General features: G+C 40.2%; 2 protein-coding genes across 2 annotated transcripts; one reads left to right on the top strand and one right to left on the bottom strand.

The window, feature by feature from the left end:
* The first annotated feature begins 85 nt into the window (after window positions 1-85).
* Window positions 86-3183, top strand: ndufa3 (NADH:ubiquinone oxidoreductase subunit A3). The gene is made up of 4 exons (XM_004541184.6): window positions 86-151; window positions 406-480; window positions 2834-2911; window positions 3009-3183. The coding sequence occupies exons 1-4, from the start codon at window positions 109-111 to the stop codon at window positions 3098-3100; spliced, it is 288 nt and encodes a 95-aa protein (XP_004541241.2). The 5' UTR covers window positions 86-108; the 3' UTR covers window positions 3101-3183.
* Window positions 3184-4929: 1746 nt separating this feature from the next.
* On the bottom strand, window positions 4930-18737 carry zgc:158689 (BAR/IMD domain-containing adapter protein 2). Its single transcript, XM_004541185.3, has 15 exons — window positions 18270-18737; window positions 15648-15794; window positions 15462-15537; window positions 15289-15375; window positions 14658-14719; window positions 13010-13081; window positions 12592-12729; window positions 11899-12051; window positions 11315-11491; window positions 9768-10416; window positions 9470-9677; window positions 7788-7850; window positions 7244-7412; window positions 7059-7099; window positions 4930-6625 (listed from the first exon to the last, which is right to left on the bottom strand). The coding sequence occupies exons 2-15, from the start codon at window positions 15693-15695 to the stop codon at window positions 6553-6555; spliced, it is 2016 nt and encodes a 671-aa protein (XP_004541242.1). The 5' UTR covers window positions 15696-15794; window positions 18270-18737; the 3' UTR covers window positions 4930-6552.
* Between the last annotated feature and the right edge of the window lie 4142 nt (window positions 18738-22879).

Genomic DNA, 22879 nt, shown 5'->3' with positions numbered 1-22879 from the left:
CTGACTTAAATCAATCCCGAAGCTTCCAGGGATCCTCTGTTTCCCTCTCTGTTTTCGTGCGGCGGGCGCAGGAATTATACGTCATTTTTAGCAGTCACTACATTTCCCATGAGAACTCGCTCGGTGGAAACTACACCAGACAATATGGCGGGTATGTGTATATTTTGTCATCTTTTTGACTTCTAATCAGTGAAATTCGGTTTACTTGGACCCTCGGATAGTACAGATAAACACCTTATATATTTAAAATTACTCTAACCGGATCTTAGAAATACTTTAGTTCTGATGTATTCGTTCGAAAAATGTGACCTTGGATGTGTTGCTAACATTAACTAGCATTGGTTAACCGTACGTAGCCTGTCACTCGGTGCGGTTTTTAACCTGCCCGTGGGTTTCTGTCTGCAGGAATCGGAGCTTTCCTGAGGAATGCGTGGAACAAGGAGCCGGTTATCATGGCTTCTTGTGGAATTGGACTGGTTGGTAAGTCGCCAACCTGTTAGAAATCTGTGAGAGTGGCGCAGCGAGAGAGAAAGAGAGAGAGAGAGAGAGAGCATAGCTTTAAATAACATACAATGGCAGTTCTGCAACGCCGATGAATGACAGTGTGGCAACATGAAATATTAATCAGAAGATTGCTAGCTATACGTCTCACAATAATCCGCTTTCGTAGACTTACATCAGCGTAGCTGTCTTGTGTTCAGTTTAATTGAACTGAGTATACGATTTATATGTCCAGCATGGAAAGACCGAATAAAGAAAACAAATAAGCACGTTATAGTCTTTGTGTGTCAAGTCCTTTTATTTATATTGCACGTGTTAAAACAACAGTAGTTGACCAAAGTGCTTTAAAGGCACAGTCACTTGTAATCCAGGTCTCAAGAACCCAATTAAAATCCACGAGTCACCTCACACTTGACAAAAGGCAATTTAAAGTAGATAGAGCTTCGATCTTTTAGAGCTGATTTAAAACAGTTTATTGTCGAACAGCTTCTTATGTGGGGTAGCAGACTATTCCAGAGCCAGGGGGGGCAAACACAGCAAAAACCCAATCATTTTTAATTTTTATGAAAGAAGTTGTTGTGATGATGACCTCAGTGACCTGGAGTTAAAAGATCTGTAATATATTGTGGAGGTAATCTATGGATTAAAACAGGACTGATATTCTGCCTTTTCTTTGTACAAGTTAAGAGTCGAGCGGCTGCATTTTGAACCACCTGCAAACGAGAGAGAGAGTGGCATCGAGCGATCCTACATTGCTTGTATAGAGGTGGCACGATGGTGTACTTCACCAGCGAGCCTTGCTGTGTTCCAGCGTCCTCTCACAGTTGAAACTTTTATGCATGTTGGTGGTTTGAAACTGGCTGTGGATTTGGGCAGCTATTAGGGGTGGGGGGAAAAATCGATACTGTGTAGTATCGTGATATTTTGTTTGCTAATAATGTATCGATACAGGGACAGCAGAAATCGATAAAAAGGTTTTTGTGCTCTGACTTCAGAGCATGTTGATCCTTTTTCTGAGCAAGAATCCTGACATTCCTTCACTGTCCAAATGTGTTTAACTTTTTTTTGGCAGCAATAAACATGACAGTTTACTTATTTTAATTTAAGACATGTTTTATTTTAATTAAGTTTAAAACTTTTTTATTTAATGTAAAATTATATTTTGTTTTCATTTACTTTCAAATCTGTCATTTGCTGAATGGGCTGCATAGTTTTCATAAATTGCATAGTTCAGAATAGCTATAATTGTACCAGATGGTTGCACTCAGTTAATTTGGACTAGACTGTAATACAAACCGTTCAGTTTGTCAACAATAAAACTGAAATGAGAGAAAGACTGAGTGCGAGACTTTGATATTAGATAAAATGAATATTGATAAAGTTTACCTTTATGTACAGAATATGAATATCGCAAAATATTATTAAAAAATTGCAATAATATCGTATCGTGCGTTAAGTGTTGTGATAATATCGTATCGTGAGTTGTATGGTGATTCCCACCTCTAGCAGCTATATGCTTAAAGTTTATGGAATACAGTGCTATTTGGATAACATGTAACTTGTAGATTGAAGTGCTTTGTGTGGTAAGTAGGTGTAGAAAAGTTCGATATAAATACATTATTTAACAACACAATACAGAATTTACTGAATTTTTGTGGCCAATATCAAATTAGGTTATAATCAGAAAATAACAATGTCATTGCCCATGAACTTTCCAGCAGTGTATTTAAGAAATTATTTGGCAGCTTGACTCTAAAATCTCGGCTAACTTGGCATCACCATCTGCCCGCCTGTTATGTTACTCTGCTTCATGTACTGCAGACAGTTGGCTTTGGTTACTCGTGTTATTCAACGACCAGCGATTTGAGGCGTCTTTGCTGATTCCACAGTAGTAGATATGTGGATGTTTGAGTCATGGAGGAATTTGTTGTGAAAACTAACATGAAATCACTTCTTCTGCATTATTATTTCGTTTCAAACTGGAGAAAATTAGTAAGCTAAAGAATCTAAACAAAGCAATTCAATGAGGGAGGAGTGTGTATACAGTTTCTTAATGAAACTTGTCCAAAATGCCGGACAAGTTAACATCAAACGGTTTTTGGTCAGAGGGCTCCAAAATCTTTTGGTCTGAATTTTCATAAATCAGCATTTTAAATGAGTAACTTTATATTGACACTTAAAGCCATGCCAGTCAGAGTCGTTGCTATCTGTGTTTATTATGTTTCTGTATGACTGTGCACCTTGTGCAATGATTCAATTATTCTCAATTGACCTATAGAGGCACAGTGAACTGTGAGTGTAATGCCATATGTGTTCAAATGTCTTTTCTCAGGTGCCATTCTTCCGTTCATCAGCCCACTTACAAAATATACAGCAATGTTGAACGCAGCTGTGCCGTACAACTACCCAGGTAAACACTGGCGATCTTTATGTCACAGCAGGTTCGAGTGTAATTGAAAGCTGACGTTTCAGCATCCTAAAACTCCTACCTTATTTTCTCTTCACAGTTCCTGTGCGAGATGATGGAAACATGCCCGACATTCCAGCTCATCCACGTGAACCAAAAGGAAGAAACTTGGATTGGATCAAAAATCTATAACTTCAGATTTTCTCATGTTAATATCTGTCTAAATAGTTGCCTCCAATGTCTGTGTCCAACAATAAAGATTCTATTTAATTCTACTTTTGTTTCATCTGTATTATTTCAGTGCATTTAGGTTAATGATGTGCAAACTATAGCAACAGTGTCTAATTGGTTCTGTTGAATTAATTAATAACAAAGCCTGTAATCAGTAACAGCATTAATAAGTATTTTTCTGTGAAATCGAAGCAGAGTTGATCAGTCACAGTTTAAGTTGCTTTAAGTTTGATCTACACCTTTACCTCTCAAACATACATACATGTGAAACAGTTTTTTTCTCAGTTAAAAGTTACTCAGGGTTAAGATTTTTGTTTTGAAACTAAGCTTCAACACAGTTCTGATCCTTCAGAGGTGGCTTAGTTTAAAAATAAGAAGCTGTAATCAGATTAAGGCTGGTATAAAAAATTCTTTTCATACCAGCTTTAATTCTGCTCGCACCCCTCATGGATGGATACCCCCTGTTTTTTGTTTTTTTGTTTTTTTTTTAGTGAAAACATGAAGTAGGTTGTAAAATATCTTTCAATATCTCTTATTTCTTCTCACCTGTACAAAGTTTGAATATACTAAATAACAATATAACTGTGTGTTCTCTGCAGAAATCTCAGTTTTTCAAATCATGCAAAAGCTTGTTTCATCGACCTTTTATTTCACATGTAAGCATTAGTAGTCCAGATAAAGTCTGTTCCTCTGAAATATTCATAGTAGTGTTATATTCAGTAGTGTCTGAATAGATGCATTGTTTTCTGCAGATAAAGTGTATAAATAAATGTGTCTAATGTCGAACAACATTTCAATTCTAACAGAAGTGTTCTGAACTTGTGTTTGAGTTGTGACGGGACAGCTCTCGCCTACGTTGTTCAGCTTTGATTTAAAGTGCAGGGGAACTACTAACCACTTCATTAGGTACACTGTGCTTGTGCCAGGTTGGATCCCCTTTTGCTTTCTTTCAGAGCTTTTGTGGCACAGTTTCAACAAGTTGCTGGAAATATTCCTCAGAAAACCTCACAGTTTCTATCATGGCCAGATAATATTCTTCAAATACCATATTGTCTAACTTGTGGTGGGCCTGTGCATACTGTAAGCTTATTTTCCTCACAGGAGTGGCACCCAGTGTGGTCTTCTGCTGCCGTAGCTTCTAGGTTTGATGTCTTGTGGATACAGAGATGCTCTTCTACATACCTCAGTTGTAGTGGTTATTTGAGTTATTGTTGCCTGACTATCAGCTTAAAGGAGTCTGGCCATTTTCACAGTCATGCCACATTCAAAGTCCCTTAAATCATCTTTTTTCCCCATTCGGATGTTCGGTTTGAACTTCAGGAGGTCCTTTTGATCATGTCTGCGTTCCTAAATGTATTTAGTTGCTGACATGTGATTGGCTGATGAGATATTTGCACTAACAAGCACCTAAACAGGTGTACCATAAGTGGCAATGAGTGTAGGTTTGAAACTTAAATAACGTTATCTGTTCATTTTACATTATTTACATTTTTTAATGAGTTTAATCTCACATGCAATTCTTTCAGAACTCTCCTCCTTGCTTTAAATGTATTTGTGACTAAATAATTTGCTTTTTAAAGGTTAAATTCAACTTGAATTAGTGACATTGTGTATCCAAACTCTGTACCAATTGTATCTCATTCTGTGTAAGTCACTCTGAGCTGAAGACTGAATTTCTCTACCAGCGGCTGTGCACTTTCCAGATGTTTGCTCTGTATTACCACAAAGCCCAAATGTTCTACCAAAGTGAAATTTTTACAAAGAAATCATAAATTCACACAATTTCTGGCACTATTTACATGCATTAAAAGCATTTTGCTGTCATCTTTATTAATGAAGCAACACTACACAAAGTGAGTACAATATATGCTGATAGATATTTTTTTCTACAAGCTTTTCAGGTGATATTATGAATCTAAAAGGTGCTAAAACATCAAAGTAACTTGAGGCAGTTAAACCAGGAACATGAACTGCTTCAGTTTGCACAGATTTCACTTTGTTAGAGGCAACAAAGAGGACAGAGCTACAAAAAAATTACTTTGGATGTCTGTAGATTACCATGAACACTTGCTCAGACGTTGGTCAACTTCCTGTATACTTTCTTCATCACTTTCACGGATACAGTTTCTCAGTAAAAACCTAATCATCATCTGTCTTAGCATCCATACATCACTTTAAGATTCTGCTTAGTCTGACTGATGGACGTACAACTACAATTAAGCAGCCTAGCTCGTGAATAGCTTTGGGACTGAAAAGAAATCAAGAAGACATCAAATCCAAAGACTAAGCATGCAAATCTCTCACTCTTAAGACTTTGAACCCACCACGACATCCTACTTTCAAACAAAACACTTCTTTCGGTGATACCACTATCCAAACATTCAACTACCAACTTTTGCAGTTTGTGTCTGTGAAGTTTACGAGTTTTCTTTGTGTTGTCAGCGATGCTCTGTATTTAAAAAGAGGACAATTTTGATGATTTCACTCAGCGAGTGGATGGATCAACTCTAGATAATCAAATTTCAAGCAGAAAGCAATTTTTTAAATCATCTACTCGCAACTGCTAACATGTAACTTTACAGCAGCAGAATGAATGGTGTTAAGTGGCACAACAGGATGTATCTGACAGACTTGTGCCTTCAAACAACATCGCTCATGTTCAGAAACTAAAACATGACATAAACATAAGTCATTGTGCCAGTTTCATTAATGTCAAGTAGCTTACCCAGACAATCACTGTGTTAAAATAAAATGAAAAAACAAAAAAACACACACACACACACACACACACACACACACTTTTAATACTTTTAAATGCTCACCTTCACCAGCACCAAGAAAATGCACCAGATCTGGCAGCTTTTCTAAAAAATATAATACTGTAATAGAGAAGGAGCCTGTCCTCTTCCCATAACACTTCATCATAGTCAATGTGCACAACCTGCTATTAGGATCCAGTCCCTAAATCAGCTGAACACAGAAAACATCTCTGAATATGCACAAAAATAACCAAAAAGGAAGAAAAAAACCTTTTTAAAACAGTAAAAGAAACAACTGTATCTGTCATAATTCAAACTAAAGCATGTTAGTTATTCAGGACAAGCCGGACACAGTGTGACAAACATGAAGCTAAACATCTAAACATCTAGTTTTTATATTAAAGCCAACACTTCACTAAAGCAGTTTCTCACATGTTACAATTGTCTCTTCTCCCCCAGCAACCTACAAATCCAGTCGGCTGTACTCATATTTATAACAGCCTTTATACTTGAAACACACAGAATATTACATTTAAAAGTAGAACATTAACATTAGCCAGTGTGCTTCTTTCCAGGAATCAACCTGAGGTGCGATGTACTGATGAACCACAGAGATACACTGCTGCTGCTGCTGCTGCGGTGGGAATAAAAAGCTCACTCGATGATGGGAGCTGAGCGATCGTTGGTGACGGTCTTTCGGAGTCGGACATGTGAAAATGGATTGGGCCTGAAAGAAGGAAGCGATAAATACGTAACTTAAACTGGTGATTACATGGGCATGTGAAGAATTTAGGATTATACTTTTCTAAGTTAGACATGCTGTGATAGCAGCTCTACAGAGACATTGACACTGCAGGACTCAGTGCTCACTTCTGACTTGTTCATGCCTGCTATGGTTATTATTATGTTTTGGGCAGCTGATACTATTTTTTATGTGTCCACCATCAGATTGGACTCGTCACAGTCTTGCACTGATGCAAGTGCAAAAACAAACACAATATGAAAAAAATTTGATGTGCCAACCAAACATAAACAACCAGAATTAGGTGCACAAGTCGGAATTTATTCAGAGGTAGTTTATAGACTGTGTAGTATTTTCAGTGAATGGGCGATGACAAGTAAAAATGCTCAATTTCCTTTGATTAGCACCTGTAAGTTACCTGGTCGGTGAGGGAGGTGGGGAGGCCAACTCTGAGGTGATCTGTAAGTCAGTAGAGATGCGCGTCGGTATTTGTACTGAATTATTAGAAAGCAGAAGTATCTGCTACTTTAATAGTCAGGGTCAACTGTGAGGACGCCCTCACTCTAACCCTTGAGCTCCTCCCACAGGTTTCGTGTTTCTGACCTTGTTGCTGTCGGCCATGCTGTAGGGGCGCGGGCGGAAGGTGCTGACCCTCTGGGGAGGAAGGGAGCGTTCCTCCTCCGACTCAGGGGTGAGGGCTGGGAGACCCGGAGACCCTAGTTTGTCAAGTTGCCCGGTACTGGTGCTGTTAGCTCTAGATAAGAAGAGCGAGCTACAGGGAAGGTCACAGACAGAGAGGAAGGAATACACAGTGGAAAAAAGATAAAGGAGACACAATGAGAGTAGGCAAATGTTGGTTTTTGTGTGAATCTATCAACAACTTTGTTGCTGTTGGAAAAAAGAGTAAGTTGAGAGAGGGTGGTGGGGATACTGAAGGCAGACAGGATGATTATGTTGGCATGAAATGTGTATTTAGTGACTGAGAATACATGGATGGGAAAGTGGAGAGAGTCATAAAGGATTCAGCCTGAAAATGACTCCATCAAGTGTGAATCACCCAAAAAAAACTATGGAAGCATCATCACTAATGTCAGAGCTGTTAGCCTTCAGACCAACAGATTTCAGCAGTTGTTATTTGTTCACTTACCTCTCGAGAAGATCCATCTTGGTATGATGTGGCTGAGTGTAAGAGAAAGGAAACCAGCCTTTCCTGTGAAAAAACATTTCACCGGTTGAATCAATAAAGTTGACATTTAAAGACGCAAGAAATGTCAGAGACTGTGTGAAGAAAACTTAGTAAAGTAAGGGCATAATTTGGTACCAGAGAGAAGTTTTCTTTAATGTAGTATCGAAAAAGGAGCACGACGTTACTGGGAGCGATGTTGTAGAAAAGGCCACAGAAGACAGGACTGTTCATTTGCTCCGTTACTGAATGTCCTTTTAGTCACATTTACAATGTAGGCATGTGTAAAAATATTACTGTATAAGTATTCTATAAGAAAAAAGCAACGTTGTTTTCATTTGCCTTTTTATTCAAGTTAACAACAAAGCGAGATTAACATTTTCGTGAGCTATGTTGAGCGTAAAGTGAGAGTTTTCTGTGTCTTCAAAGGGGCTCTCATTTCACCTGATGAAATCACCATGGTAACTTATTTCTACAGTAAAGTTATAGCAGTGCAAATGGGAGCATGCATGCATTCATTTGGTGATGCAGAAATGTTGCTGTACTTTATTCTAATCTACTGCCAAGTCTCCTTTATACTGCTAGAATTGCACCTACTAGAACACAGAACCCAAAGTAAGGACACCCATTTAAATTATTTGCACTTTAATCTCATTGGGATCTTCCTGGCTAAGTAAAGGTTTATATATATCATAAGTTACCATTACATAAAGGAGACATGTAAATCGCTTTAGTTTGTCAGAGATCAAAAACCTCTTTTTCAACTTTTAATTAGTATAAACGTATCCATTTTAAGGTGTTAACTCATGTTAGAAATGAACAACAGCAATGAGACCGCACTGTGTAGTAAAATAATTAACTCGAATTAAAATGTTTATTTTACCGACTGTGCAATAAATCCCAGGATTAACATTTTTTTGCAACATTAATTTCTTGTCCTATTTGCAACAGTGTTGCATTAAACTCTTATATTTTTTCGTTTTTTTATAGATTATATCACCATTTTATCATCATCAGCTGATACCGACTGGAGTAGGGGGCGCTCATAGGGATCATTTTGTGAGAATGTGAGCACACTCAGAGCCTGAAGCAGAAGGCCTAACTCAAGATAAAAGACTGATAACCACCTGTTATCTACATCTGGTAAATTAGGTTTTGTCAAGCCAGCTAACCTATAACACTTTCCTCTTTGATTTTATTGCTACCGTAAAACTCTGTTCATTATATTTCTCGTTCTACATGAAATTGATTCTTTGTTTTAAATGCTAAATATACATTTTTAACATCAAAGAATCCAATGGTGCCAGCACTTGCATGCAACGATGGGCACTAGGGCTGGCAGAGCCTGTGTGGTCATTGGTTGCTTAATTAACCCATTTAGTTTTTTTCAACCACCGAAAGGTTTGGTCATTTCCAAATTTAGCAGCTCTAATTCTGATTGGGAGACTAAATGAACAAAGTAAACATGGTGTGCTTGCTTTGTTTTATTTACAGAAACACAAGCTACCAGCTGGAGACAGTTTATAAATCCTTGTCTGACCTTATTTAATGCAGTCTTATTTTTTATTTTGAGCACAATAGTGACATTAAATGTTTTAAGGCCCCCTCAAAATATGAATCAGGATGAAAATATGGATAAACCATACCGTCCCGTTCGTTCATTTTGACCGTAGTGCCACCCATCTCTGGGCTCAGAGATGAGCAGAGCGATATTGTCACCAGGCAGGAAGTGCAGTAAGCATGCTCCTCCCACTGTGGTTCCTCCACTGCCATCTGATGTTCCAGGTGTGTGAGAAAACATGGCTTCCACACGTGTAGGTCCAGATAAAGGCATCATCCTGGGAAGACTCGAGCCTAGGTGGAGGAATAAAATAAGAAATGAGGAGTAAGTGTCGGGTAAGAAGACATCCAAAAAAACAGCAGGTGAGCCAGATCATATCTCACCCTGAAAGCCTCCCAGCCTCATTTCACTGACAGGTCTCCTTGGCAGTGGAAGTGTTGCAGTGGCGCTCATCTCTGAGGTCTTCAGCAGCCACGGATTATGTGACGTAGATAAAGTGCTGCTCCCTCCTGGTTCCACCTGCTGGTGCAGCAGCTGCACTGGAGTCATGGCCCTAGAGAGTGGAGCGCTGTGGGGCAGAGGAGGGCTGTGAGGTGCACTGTGGGGGATGGGGAGGGTCATGCCCTGCGAGGAGCTACTGGCCGGGGAGATCTGGCTGAGCGACATCACGGTGGAGGGGATGAGGCTCGGGGACAGGTTAGATGTGTTTGCGGCGAGGAGAAGCGAGGTCTGCTGGGCTGAGCTACTGGATGTGGTGGTGGGAGTAGATGGAGCCGGGCTGGCGCTGCCACTGGTGCTGCTGTCAGGGAGCGGGCTGGCTGAAGCACTGACAGGTGTGCTGCTGTGCTGAGGAGATGCTCCCTGCGATGAACCTCCAGCAGCTCCTCCGGTGGAGGGAGCAGAGAGGAATGTCTGGGTAGAGCCCTTAGGAGGACAGGTGTCACTCTGGGTGGAGGAGGGGAGCGAGCGCTGTTGCTGGGAGCGACTAGAGTCTCCGTTTAACAGAGGAGGGACTTCTTGAACAGAGAGCCTCTGAAAATCAAGAACAGATCACAGTAATTACCAGACAATACAGGCCATTGTTAAAATTCTGATGTCCTGAATGACTTATTAAACTGTGAGCTGCCAAATATCCTAAGCTCTTCAACTTAGTTTGTAAGTGATGACAAACAAAACCCGATGCAGCACCATGCAGGATGTTTCAATCCCTCACAGTGACTTCTTTTAATTTGTCTTTTTCAAAATTAGCTTAAAAAATGTTAGCACCAAAATTCCTTGAGTTAAGTTGAGAGGAATGATCACATGATTGTCGTGCAGACCCCCACAGATTCACAGAGAAACTTTTTCCATTACAAGTGAAAAACTGGATTCTTCTGGGTCCAAAAGGAAGAGTTAAATCTGCTCTTTGTAATGTTCAGAGAAAAAAAGGATGAGGACAGAAGCCTCTACATACGCAGAGGTGCTGATAACAGTTTCTCTGTAGCTGATACCGCTGCTGTTTGATGATGTCTGAGGCAACTCTAAAAACCTTCTGGGTGTTCAGAAGCAGAATGAGTCCATCGTCCCATCATCAGTAGTCACATCATCACAAACACCAGTGACACAGTTTAACAGTGTAACCAGTGGTTTGCAGCGTGTTATAAACCCTCTGGACTTCCATTTGTGAAGGCTCGATTGCTGACAATGACGGGCCCATCTCCTTGAGAGTGTTATTGACTTAGCTAAAGTTGTAAAAGGCTTTTTCCTATTGTCCAGAAACTTACAGACCTAAGTGTAATGAGCTAACAAAGAAGATCCTCACAACAAAACCTTACATGTCTAATATTATAAGGGCAGAGGATGATTTTTAGCCACAGTAAGGTCTGCATAAACTGGGTTGTTGGGCGTGACTTTGGATTTAACACACACTTGTACTAAAACATGATCTGACCTGCTCGGGCTGAGCGGTGCCAAGCTTGGTGTGACGAAGGACCTCAGCTATCCCAGCAGCCGCTGGGCTTTGAGGCGCAGTGTGGCGCAGCAGGTTCAGAGCACGCTCCGGGAGCTTTGTTGGCTGAGAGCACGACTGCTGCCAAGATGACAGTTTCTGGGATAAAAGCTCTCTCACCTGGATTACATTCAACAGCAGAAAAACAAAGGATAAGACATTTATAACACTAATCTTACTGCATTTATTTTTACTGCAAACTAATCTCTTTATCAACTCTTGCCTTTCAGCTTCTTCAGAAACGAGATATACAGTTTCATCATCACATCATTTCTGGAACAACGCGCCTGCTCAGTTAACAAGACTGAGCACCAGTACATGTTCTTGGATCTGGTGAATATTTGCAGCATGATTTGTTGTTTATTTCAATGACAGAAATTATCTGCTGACTTAAGATGTATAGCAGCGAGAAAGAAGCTCTATCACACTGATCAAACACACACACGGCTGTCAGGAGTAAATTGTTAGTTTTCACTGGATTCGATGAAAGGAAACATTCACAAACTTAACACGTGCGAGCTTATCACCTTGGAGTGGTAGTTAATGAGCAGTTTGGTGACACAGCACTGTCTGTCCACCAGGAAGCAGTAGCGTCTCCTCTCCTCGGTGAGAGCGGACTTGTAACCTGAGGCCACCAGCGTGTCCAGCTCGCCTTGGCGACGGCTCATCAGCTCCACGAACTGAAGGAAAAGCCCAAAATTTCAAACCTGCAAAGCTGAACATTCGTTAATGCACGCGCACACCTGCATTTATCGTTGCTCACACGGCGCTCAAAGATAATGTGACCTTTAATACACTGTGTAAAGATGAGAATAACAAAGAGCCCGAAGGAGTACCTTACATCACATCCTGTCTGTTGCCCAGTGATAACAAAATGCAAGTGATAAAACAGCCTCCTTGGCTCAGTGACCTTTCCTTCTTATGTATTTTTGGTCTTTCATTTTCGTAATTCTCCAAATCTGCTGACCCTCTTATATCACTGATATTTTCTTTCCTTCCTGCTTGTTTTTCTGACAAATCAGCTGAACCAGATTGTTCTTTAATCTTATTCACGCTGGCCTAGTTGTCACACAAATGCACACACAGCTCTCCTTTTTAATCTGCTGTAATGCTGACTGAGATGTTTAGAGGAAGGATTTCTGAAATGAAAGAGGCCAAAGTGTTTTTCGTGCTCTTTTTTTAACATTACTGAAGATGATGAGATGTTAAACCTCTGTTACCTGCATCTCTCTGTCACCGTATTTGTTGGGGTGACGGCTGCCTTGGCTCTTCCTGCGGAGTTTCTTCAGCTGGGACTGACAGCGCTCGATTGACTCGGTTTTCGACCGTCGCTCGCTCTGATACTTTTTGAGGGTGGCCTGAGAGGAAAGTCAAGGATTTGATCAAAATTGCATTTTATATTTAAGTAGAGATTTAACAAAACCCATTCATTCATTTTACTTTATTTTATCAAGATTTCTGGCATCTTTGTTGCAACATGTAACGTTTTCTTTCTTTACTTTCTATGTCAATCAAAGGCAAATAAAGAATAAAATCCCACATATCTTAAAAGTAGAATAAATGCACTTTAGTTAATTACCTAAGTTAGTCACTTTTAATAGTAATATAATGTATACTGTAGTCGGTGTGTGGACTTACCGTGAGGTATTTGATGTCCAGCTCCAGCTTCTGCTCCAACTGGGCGAGCAGCTCGGAGTGAAACAGCTTTAACTGTTAGTGACATAAGTAAATGAGTCTTGTCAAACATTTAAAGTTCACTGATATATCAGAATGTCTGTCACATTTCCCTGCAGTGGAGAGCTCGCGACTGATACCCTCTGAATCAGAGAGCAACTTTAATATATTTAATAAAGCCACAGAACAAGTTTAATCTTCATCATTAAATTACAGACCCTCAAAGTATATGGGTTTCTAATTTTTTTATTCATGTTATTTTTACCTGCATTTTTCATCCCTTATAACTCCATATGTTCATGAAAGGGACACTTTTGAAAAACCACCAACACCCATGACAAAAGCCAAAATCTTGGTTTTAGACATTGAGTTTTTATATCTTTTATATCTAACTTATCCTAGTTTCCTGTAGAGCAGGTATCCCAAACGCCTTTAATATTGTGGGCCGGACCAGTGCAACTCCCCTTTCTGTCAGTGTAAAAGAAGTTTGATTACACACTTAATCCCTGAAATACATTAAGCTAAGAAAAAAAGTACGATTTCAACAGAGAGTCTAAGATTCATTTCTATATGATAAAGAAATGCTGCTGTAGTAACAAAAAAAGGTCAGCATGACTCTTTAAGAGCAAAATGTGCAGAATACAATGTGCACTTTTTTTTTTTTTAAACTGCTGACTTTTCTGTTACTTAAATGTTTATTTACTACTTATTTTCTTCTGGGTAGCATGAATGGCCATGAGGGAGGTCTTTATCAGTACGAAAAGCTGTAACAAAATACAATTAAAAGTCTAAAATCTGTGTCTGATCCTTCTGATCTTTCAAAGCTGTCCAAAGCCGTTGGAGTCTTTGCCGGGCTGACTTTGTTCCCCGGACCTTATGTTTGACACCCCTGTGTACAGCAACAAGCACTCATGCCCTGGATGTTTTCATCTGCTTTTTAAAAAAAAAATACTTTTTTTTTTAGATCTTTTACTATAGAAAGGTTTCATGGGTCATATAAAATATGAGTGAGGTGACTGGTCAAAAAACACATTTATTTACCTACATTTTAATACCAGGCTCGTCTTTTTTTTGTCTGTGTACATATTTAGTAATATAGTCATGATTTAATATTTTCCAATAGCTCACACCTTTGACATGGAGAAACAAAACCGTTGTTCACGTGATACCTTGGACCAGGGGTGGGCAATTAATTTTCCCCAGGGGCCACATGAGGAAATTTGACTGTTGTGGAGGGCTGCACCAATTAGCTGAACTCAAGCTTAATATTAGCTTTATCTGTTTATAAGCTTACTGCACACACCAGGGCCTGGATCACATATGGCTCTTGCATGGCTTCATTAAGTATAATAAAGTTCTTTTACATTAAAAAATCAGCTGATTCTCAGAGGATCTTTCTCAGATATGATTCTGTTCATACGGGCAAACCTGGCAGCAGATTTATTAAAGCAAAGCCTGCCAAGAATGAGATTTTAGACAAGCTGTTTTTTTCACTTTCTGGACCCTTATTTATGTTTGATTCACTTCAAACACACAATTTTTAAAAGCTTGTTATAAATGAAACACTTGCCTATCAAGGCATCATTATTTGAGCATGCTGATGGCCTCTTACCACATCTTCCAGCTGCACCTGAATCTGTCTGTGGACCTCGGCCATCTGAAACAGGGTGTCTCCTGTGAGGAGCAGCACAGCAGTGAAAGCAACATGTTACTTAAACAGAAAAACACTTTGCTGGATTTATTTGTGTCACCTTTACCCTCTGCAGCAGTATCCATGCGCTTATAATAGCCCCTCACAGTATAAACATGTATAAATATGCACAACAACCCCAACAAAGCAGAGAAATGTGCTGAAAGTCGCTGCTTCTGATTCACAGTGGCGGTCAGCTGTGAGTGCTTCCGTCGGTCACACAGTGCTGTAGTATGTGGTGGCTGGCATCTCGCCCTCCGACACTCCTGCCTGCCTCCCCCGCTGCTTTCAGCATTACAATGAGATCATGTGGTGTTGTTAATCTCCCAACAATGGCTCTACTCTCTCCCCGTCCCTCTGTTCTCTGCCTTTCTCTCTCTTTACATTTCCTCATCCCCTCTTGTCTTCATCTCCTCTCTGACCAGCACATGTGGTCGACTCACAGACTATTTCCCACTTCTCACCAGCTGCCACATTAACTCTATGAATTCTATTAGCTCTAAAGCCAATTCAATTCAAACCCTTGCCTCTCTGCCACTCTACGCCCACTCACCGAGCTCCTTGGAGCCTTGGCTGTCGCTCGCCAGCTCTCCGAGTTTCACAAGAGCATCGAAGTATCCTTTGGCAGCTATGGTCACTCCTGAGGAAGTGAAAAAATGATTACATATGGAGCTGCGAGGATAAATCAAAGTTCAGCAGGACCTGAGTCACTGTGTCCTCACCAACCTGTCAGAGCTTTCTCATAGTGTTTCCCCATGGTCACAAAGTTCTTCAGACTGGGGTTGAAATGGTCCAGAATCCCCTGTTGGCAACAGTGCATGTAAATTCATAAAGTGCTTCCACATTTCTGATTATCACACAGTGTGTGTGGAGTCACTATTAGGATGAGCCGGACAGACATGGGATTTTTACCTTGTAGACATTTTCAGTCATCTTGTTGACCTCTTCGGTTCGAGACATCTTTTTCTTCTCTTGTGTGTCCGCTTTCGCCGTGTGTGATCGTGGTGTGATTTTGACCCGCTGCTCACGCCTCTAAGCTTCACACAAGATCCCGATATCCTAAAAAAAAAAAGCAGATAAAGATAAATACACTTATATTTCATCACAATCGCAAACAAAACCAGGAGCTTTTACCTTTACCTGCAAAGGGGAGACGTTAAAGACTTTTGTCTGATTATGCCAAACCAGTATTTACTTCTTTTCTTTGTCCTAATTGATACTAAGCTTAAGATATTTGGGTTTGGGGGCTGATAATTAGAGAAAAATGTTAATTTAAAGACTCCACACTAGCTTATTTTCACATAGAAATCAGTGGTTAGCTTCAGATGCATTCACACTACTGGAAACACAGTGCCTGGTTTTTGGTGGATGAGCAGCCTGTGAGGGTGCAGGACGCTGCACTCCTGCTGTTCAGACCCTCTTTGCAGTTAAAGTCTGGCAGGTTAAAGACCATAAAAGTTCAGGCCTGAAGTGCAAATCCAGGTCAGCTCGTTTTCCTTACACAGATTTTAATGCCTCCATAAAATCTTGAATTCCTGTGTCATGTTTAGTTAAGCTCACATTCTTCATTCTGATTTTTCAGTTAAAAGACATAAAGTTAAAGAACTTTTACTTTTAAAAAGGCTTGAAAATGAACAACAACACATCCACATTGTGTTCCCCCATGTTTACTAGAATATTCAGGCTTTTTCATAACTGAGCAGCCCGACTTTATAGGCAAACCACTCAGAGATGGACCTGTACCGATGTTTGGCCTGTACCTACATTTAACAGACAAAGAATACAGCAGTAACTTTTTAAGTCTTTAAGTTCTTCATCACACCAAATTAGAGCATCTGGCCAGTGCAAAATTGATGTGACACAAAAGATAAACTTCAGCCACTGACATCAGTAAAGGTCAACTTATTTCCAGATAGGCTGATTGTATTCTAAAAAGCTGATATAAGCCGATACCCATCGAATTAAATGGTGAACTCACTGAAGCCAATAAGTGTTATTATACGAGATTTGGAGAAGCTCCAGAACATGAAGCATAAAATCCCAAAACTTCACAGTAAAGGGAAGTCTTGTATTTAAGCGTTTGGTGCTATTTGGACTAAAAGTGTGTGATTTAAGTGAGCAAGCAGACTTTTAAGGCCACTGTACCACGGCAACAAGCGTGGAGGATCATCTTGGGTTTCGTCTGAGGGAAGCGGTGTTATTTCCACATGGGTCCCGCCTGTGCTCCAGCTGCCAGTTTCTACATTATCGCTTCACAGCATTACAGCCCAAATATTTCTCCTAGATTTGCACTCAGGACCAGTTACAGCAGTTCAGATAAGAACAATGGGCTCCTCCAGTCTGAGTCACAGGTGTCAGAGCTCTGAACAAACACGCGACAACAGTGTTTCCTTGGCAGAGAGGAGCACTAACGGAGGGGGAATTTCTCAGGGGGCTCAAAAGATTTCCAGTCTGGATTTGGTGGCAAAAGACTCACTCCACTTCTTTTTTCCTATGCAGCCCCTCTTTGTTTTCACGATGTGATTACAGAGAAAACGTTGACCCAGATCAACTAATAGTGTATGACACAAAGAAAACATATCCAGGCTCTTGCTCATTAGGGCCACCCGGGTGTAGTCTGTAATTTCACAGGCTAGTTGGGGGGTGGTGGTGATAGTGTGTTGTTGTGCAGGAGAAAGACAGAGAGATGGGAACTTGCTTTCTTTTGCCTTTTCTAATTTAGTTTGCACATTCTTCTTCAGAAGCATTTCATGTGCATGTTGTAGCATGGTGAGTTTTAGTTCCAACAAATAAAGTGCTGTTTGTCTCAGGATGCAACAGGAAAAGTCTGCAGGTGGTTGGGGAACTGATACAGAAGGTGCATTCATGTGGTTTAGCCTCTTTAAATTCCTTTGGACGCAAACACTTAAAGCAGCAAATAAATAAATAAAGCGGTGTAGTCAATCACCATCAGTTTCCCTGAAGTCATTAATAAAAGGAAAAAAACAACTTATTTTAAAATTTGGTGGGTTTAGGACAAAATTGAGCATTAAGAAGTTTTGATTGGTATTTTATAACATTTTATAGTTACAAACCTCATGTCATCACCAAAACTTCAGGAATGAACTCAGTTTAGTTTGTTTTTAGGGTGAAACGCTGGAAGACGGTCATGCATTTATGCCCTGAGATTTCTCTTAACAGCAGTTAATGCCGCAGCTTAAGTGGCACTCCATACTCCAGTGCCACATTAACCTTTTTCTTCCACACCATCTCCTCTCATTTCAACAGCCACATCAAAGGCAGGAGCCTTTTGAATCAGTAAAGCACAGGCAGATTCCCATAATTGCAAAGAGAAATTTATACAAACTGTGTTTAAACTACAAATTTGAACAAATCGGTTGCACAGTGGAGTTCCCCCCCCCCCCTCCCAAAGTTTAACAAAAGCACTTTGTTGCCAGTACCAGTAACAGTAACAGCTACCTGTTGATCTCTCAGCTTCATCTGTGTAACAGTAACAAATAATTCAGCTACTTAAATTAAAAAAAAGTTACATACCTTTTCTGGGCTCATTGTTGGAAACGATAAAGGCTTCCTCCGCGTCTTTGAGTGTTTAATGAACAGTTTTACACCCCCTCTTTTCTTCCTATTAGGCTACTTTCCCTCTCCGTTAGTTAGTGGGGGGTTGTTTCATCCAGCAGAGCACTAAATCTCAGCTCCCCTCCACCCCTTTTCACATGCCCCTCTCTCTTGTTGCCTCCCTGTCTCTCTCTCTCTCTCTCTCTCTCTCACACACACACACACAGTTTCCCACTCTCCCCTCTCTGCCTCCCTTTACTCCCAGGAATCAGGGTCAGATATTCAGTGCCGTTCAGTACCTTTCCTCATTACTGAGCCGATTACAGACATGCCTTCACGCACGCAAAAACCGTCCAGAAACCCACCGCCAGTACACCCAGCTCCCTGCCGTTGGAAACCAGAGTCAGCCTCCCATTCTGTATCAGCCTCTCTCTGTCTCACTCTCTCACTGGGGAAGAATAACAATGAGCTAACGGGACCTCGGCTGAATAGCAGCAGGAGGAGAATAATGACTTGAACTTTTTGAGCCAAAGACAGAGCAGCACAGGCAGGCCCTATCACCGGCCTGCATGCACCCGGCCCATCACACATTCCTGCTCCCCATTCTCAGAGGGAGGAAGAGAAGAGGAGGAGGAGGCCCGGCATGGACACAGCAGGCCTTTCATTTACTGCAACAAACTGAACAAAAGCTTAAGGGTTAATATAAGAAGTGAAAGTGCTGCATAGCATTTAAAAAATGGTGTAAGAGAGTTTAAGGTGAGTGACTTCTGCAGAGAAGTAAAATCTTACAGTACAGCACTTACAGAGGACTTTAAAAATAATGGGCCCCAATAAAACCCATCAGACACTGCTAAAAGAAATCTGACGTGTTTGTAATGTAATGCTTTTCATGCATTTTTTACAAATTCTTCTCATTTAATTTACTTAGTGTAAATGTTATTTTCTGACATAATTGTGATAAATTAATACGCTGTTCAAATAAACAAAGGGAACACAAAATCAGAAACTATGGTGAATCCGTTTCACCTGCTTTGGTTCAAATCCAACTGATAACAGTCGAACTGGAGAAGCGACAACAAGACAACAAAAACTGTCGCTGGTGTCCATGTCACTGCTGGTAGGGTGAGTCAGTACCTGCAGACTGTTCAGGTTGGACAGGTAAGCCAGCTCCTGCAGCATTGCGCATCCGTAAGTTTTCCCGTGTCCCTCTGCACACTCTCAAGAATAAGGATGAGATACAAGAAGATGTTGCTTGAGTAGAGCTGGACATGGCCGTAGAAGGGCGTTAAACCAGCAGCAGGAGTGAGTGGAGGAACAGAGCCCTACAAAGTGACCTCCAGCTACATACTTTCACAGGGTTCTGTTAAAAACAGACTCCATGACGGGACCTGTGCTCACAGCCCACTCAAAGCTTGATTGGCATTTGCCAGAAAACACCAGAACTGGCAGGAACTCACACTGTGCTCTCTAAACAGAGAAAGCAGGTTCATACTGAGCACATGCGACAGATAGCACAGGGACTCTAGGCTTAACCTAACTGGGCAGATTGATTCCCTGAAGTCTGACAAACTGTGTTATATACCTATGATCAAATATTCCCTTAATTTTTTTGAGCAGCATATAAAATTTAGGCGGCCAATACTGGAACAGCTTTTAAAACACACAACAAATTGAATCAAACTGTGTAATTTGATTCCCAAACCTCCAAACTCACCATCTGATAAATTTGCCTAAATAACAAAGACATGAAAAACATGCTTTAGTTCCACACTTTGACATCAAATGAAAATATTGTAGCACTCCTGTTTATCTGATAGGTGTTGAGATAACATTATACTTACTGACAAGTGTCAGCACAACGATAATTGTGATGTTTAAAAAAGAAACACACATATGATAATTCCATGTGATTTTTCTTTTTGTTTCCATTTATGGTTGCAAACTATCCGCCTCTCTACTCTCATACTGCCAGATTAATGGTTTTGCCAGCCATTAAATGATGTACAAAAAAGTATGAAATTAACTTAAGTACTCTCACTTTTGATTAAATAAACTTTTATTAACTGTTTGAACGTTTTTTCTTGAGTTAAGCTGTGAATGTTTTATAAAGTCGTGCTGGTGTAAAGATGAAAATGATACCTACCCCAGATCAGTTTGCACTGAACCATTTCCCTTTTATATGGAAGTATCAGACAGAGTGTAATGAATGTTAATCCACATCAGTTTTAATCACTTTTTGATTATGCTTTAAATTTTATACACATTTTTCTGAAACCACTGAAAATGTTTCTTCATGCAATAAGCTGCTTGTCTTTTGAAAAGCTGGAGCTTTTCATGTTCATGAGTATAATTAAGCCCCAAGAAACGAGCAACACTTCATGCTCATGGAGCAGACACTTGTCAATCAAAAAGGAGTGATCTATTTATTGTTCTTCTAATTCTAATCAGGTCCCTAATTTACAAAATAAATTAGGGACCTGAAATTAACGACTGAGACCATACACTCACCGGGAAAGTGTTTACTGAGGTCATTTCTTTCCAAAATTTCTTTATATTCTGACTTTTCTTTATTACCAGAAAAGTCGAACCCTGCTGGCCATTAGAAAGAATGCAGGTGTTTCACCTTGGCTTCAGTTTCCAGGCCCAGTTCACAAAAAGTTTCAGAAGCAGTTCATGCATACGTTCATGCCTAAGCTGCTTTAATTCCTGTTGACCACAAGAGGGCAGACGAGCTCCTGACATGTAGCTATCAATGAGCTAAACAGTTAACATTTAAGCAAAGTACAGCACTTACATCTCCAGCTGGCAACCAGCCATGTTGATGAGTGTAGGTAAAATACACATTCTGCTCTTGGCTGTTTAGTATGAAAAACACTGTTTATGTCACCTGAAGCAGTGAGACTTCTTTACTTTCTTTAAAGTTCACTTAAAACCCCTTCAACATAACACATACGGTGTTTTGTTTTTAACTGATATAAAGAAATTAAATATAAAGGAAGTTCGAGTGTCTAATGTAAAGCATCTTGAGTTGCAGTTGCAGGATTTCCCCGGGAGGTGGCGATGCTTCCTCTGCATGCATGCAGGCAGTGCACGCTGCACACAGGTATACTCACTATGATGGAAAAACAGACTTTAGCAGGCAGGTAGGAAGTCAAAAACACCCGTTTATACATCTGTTTAGTTTAGTAGATTTCTAAAGATTTTCTTTAGCAATATAATTCAGTCAGTGTTGAATGAAGCCATAATTCGGCATGTTCAATAGTCAACAAATCTTTTCTGCTGTTTTCACTGACCAGACCTACAGCTCGGCTCTAGCTGCATCTGAAACAGGCACACAATCAAACAGATACAATCAAAGTCAAACCCGGCTGTGTGTGTGTGTGTGTGTGTGTGTGTGTGTGTGTGTGTGTGTGTGTGTGTGTGTGTGTGTGTGTGTGTGTTGCACCACCGTATCTGTCCTCTTCCTAGTTAAAAAAAAGAATAAATCTTTTGTTTTATTCTTGCATATGTGTCACACTTACTAATTTTAAATACTAAAGATAAACCGAATCAAAGCAAGTTTTCCATCCAGTTTTTAAACGATGATGTTATTTATTAAGGCGAAAAAAGGCAAAGGGCAGTTCTTTGGATGCTGGGTTATTTTGTCACCTCCTGGATGAGTCGTTGATGCCCTCTCAGAGTCATTTTGGTAATGTACAACCCCATCCCGCCCAAATATATGAAATCATCATTCAAAAACTGTATTTTAAATTTACTCAGGTTAGCCTTGTCTAATATGACAAAACAAAACAGAAACAATGAACAAACTAATCAGGAAGGGCAAATACTTTTTCACAGCACTCTACATCTTTACTCTGTAGCGCGCTGCCTCAGAGCATCTCTGCTCAGAACACCAGACATCACCTCTTGCCCTCATCAGAGGAACCTTCAGTTCTTTACTCACAGCAGAGGAGCATGCTCTGTGCTGTTCTGGGTCACATGGCTGAGGTCGAGGGAAAACACTGGAGCGTTTGTGGTCTTGTGTCCTTGGACCTGAGCCTTAAAGCTGTTTGTGTTTGCTCACTTCCTCGGAGCCTAATTCACACACGCTAAGGAGATTGACAGACTCGTACTGACCTATTAAACAATAAAGATGAGTCACACACAGCGCTCCCATTTAAATTCATGCCGTCACACAGAGCTTCATTAAAACACATCGTCAGGACAGGCGGGCGAGCTGTTCATTGTTCTGGGCTTGTAATCACATATTCAGGGATAAAACTGTACTTTCAGGGCAATTAAATTCTTTCACAAACATAACACTTGAGACACAAACTTTTCCACAAGGAAACTGATGCCATGAAGCCATTTGAAAGAGACATCATTAAAGTTCAAAATGAGGATAAAGGTAAAATCAAAATGAAGAAGGATTTTAGCATTTTGAGATGATTTAAGGAAGGATTAAAACAAGTTTGGTAAAGTATGATGTCTCTGGATAAAATAATGTGATACAGAATAACTTGAGACTCAATGTCTAAACTTTTTAAATATATATATTAGAGATGGCACGATACCACTTTTTTATGTCCAATACCGATACCGATATCATA

This window comes from Maylandia zebra, linkage group LG11 (assembly GCF_041146795.1).
Source record: "Maylandia zebra isolate NMK-2024a linkage group LG11, Mzebra_GT3a, whole genome shotgun sequence".
Taxonomy (NCBI): domain Eukaryota; kingdom Metazoa; phylum Chordata; class Actinopteri; order Cichliformes; family Cichlidae; genus Maylandia; species Maylandia zebra.
Note: the sequence above shows the minus strand (reverse complement) of the source record. Positions and strands in the feature narration are given on the sequence as shown.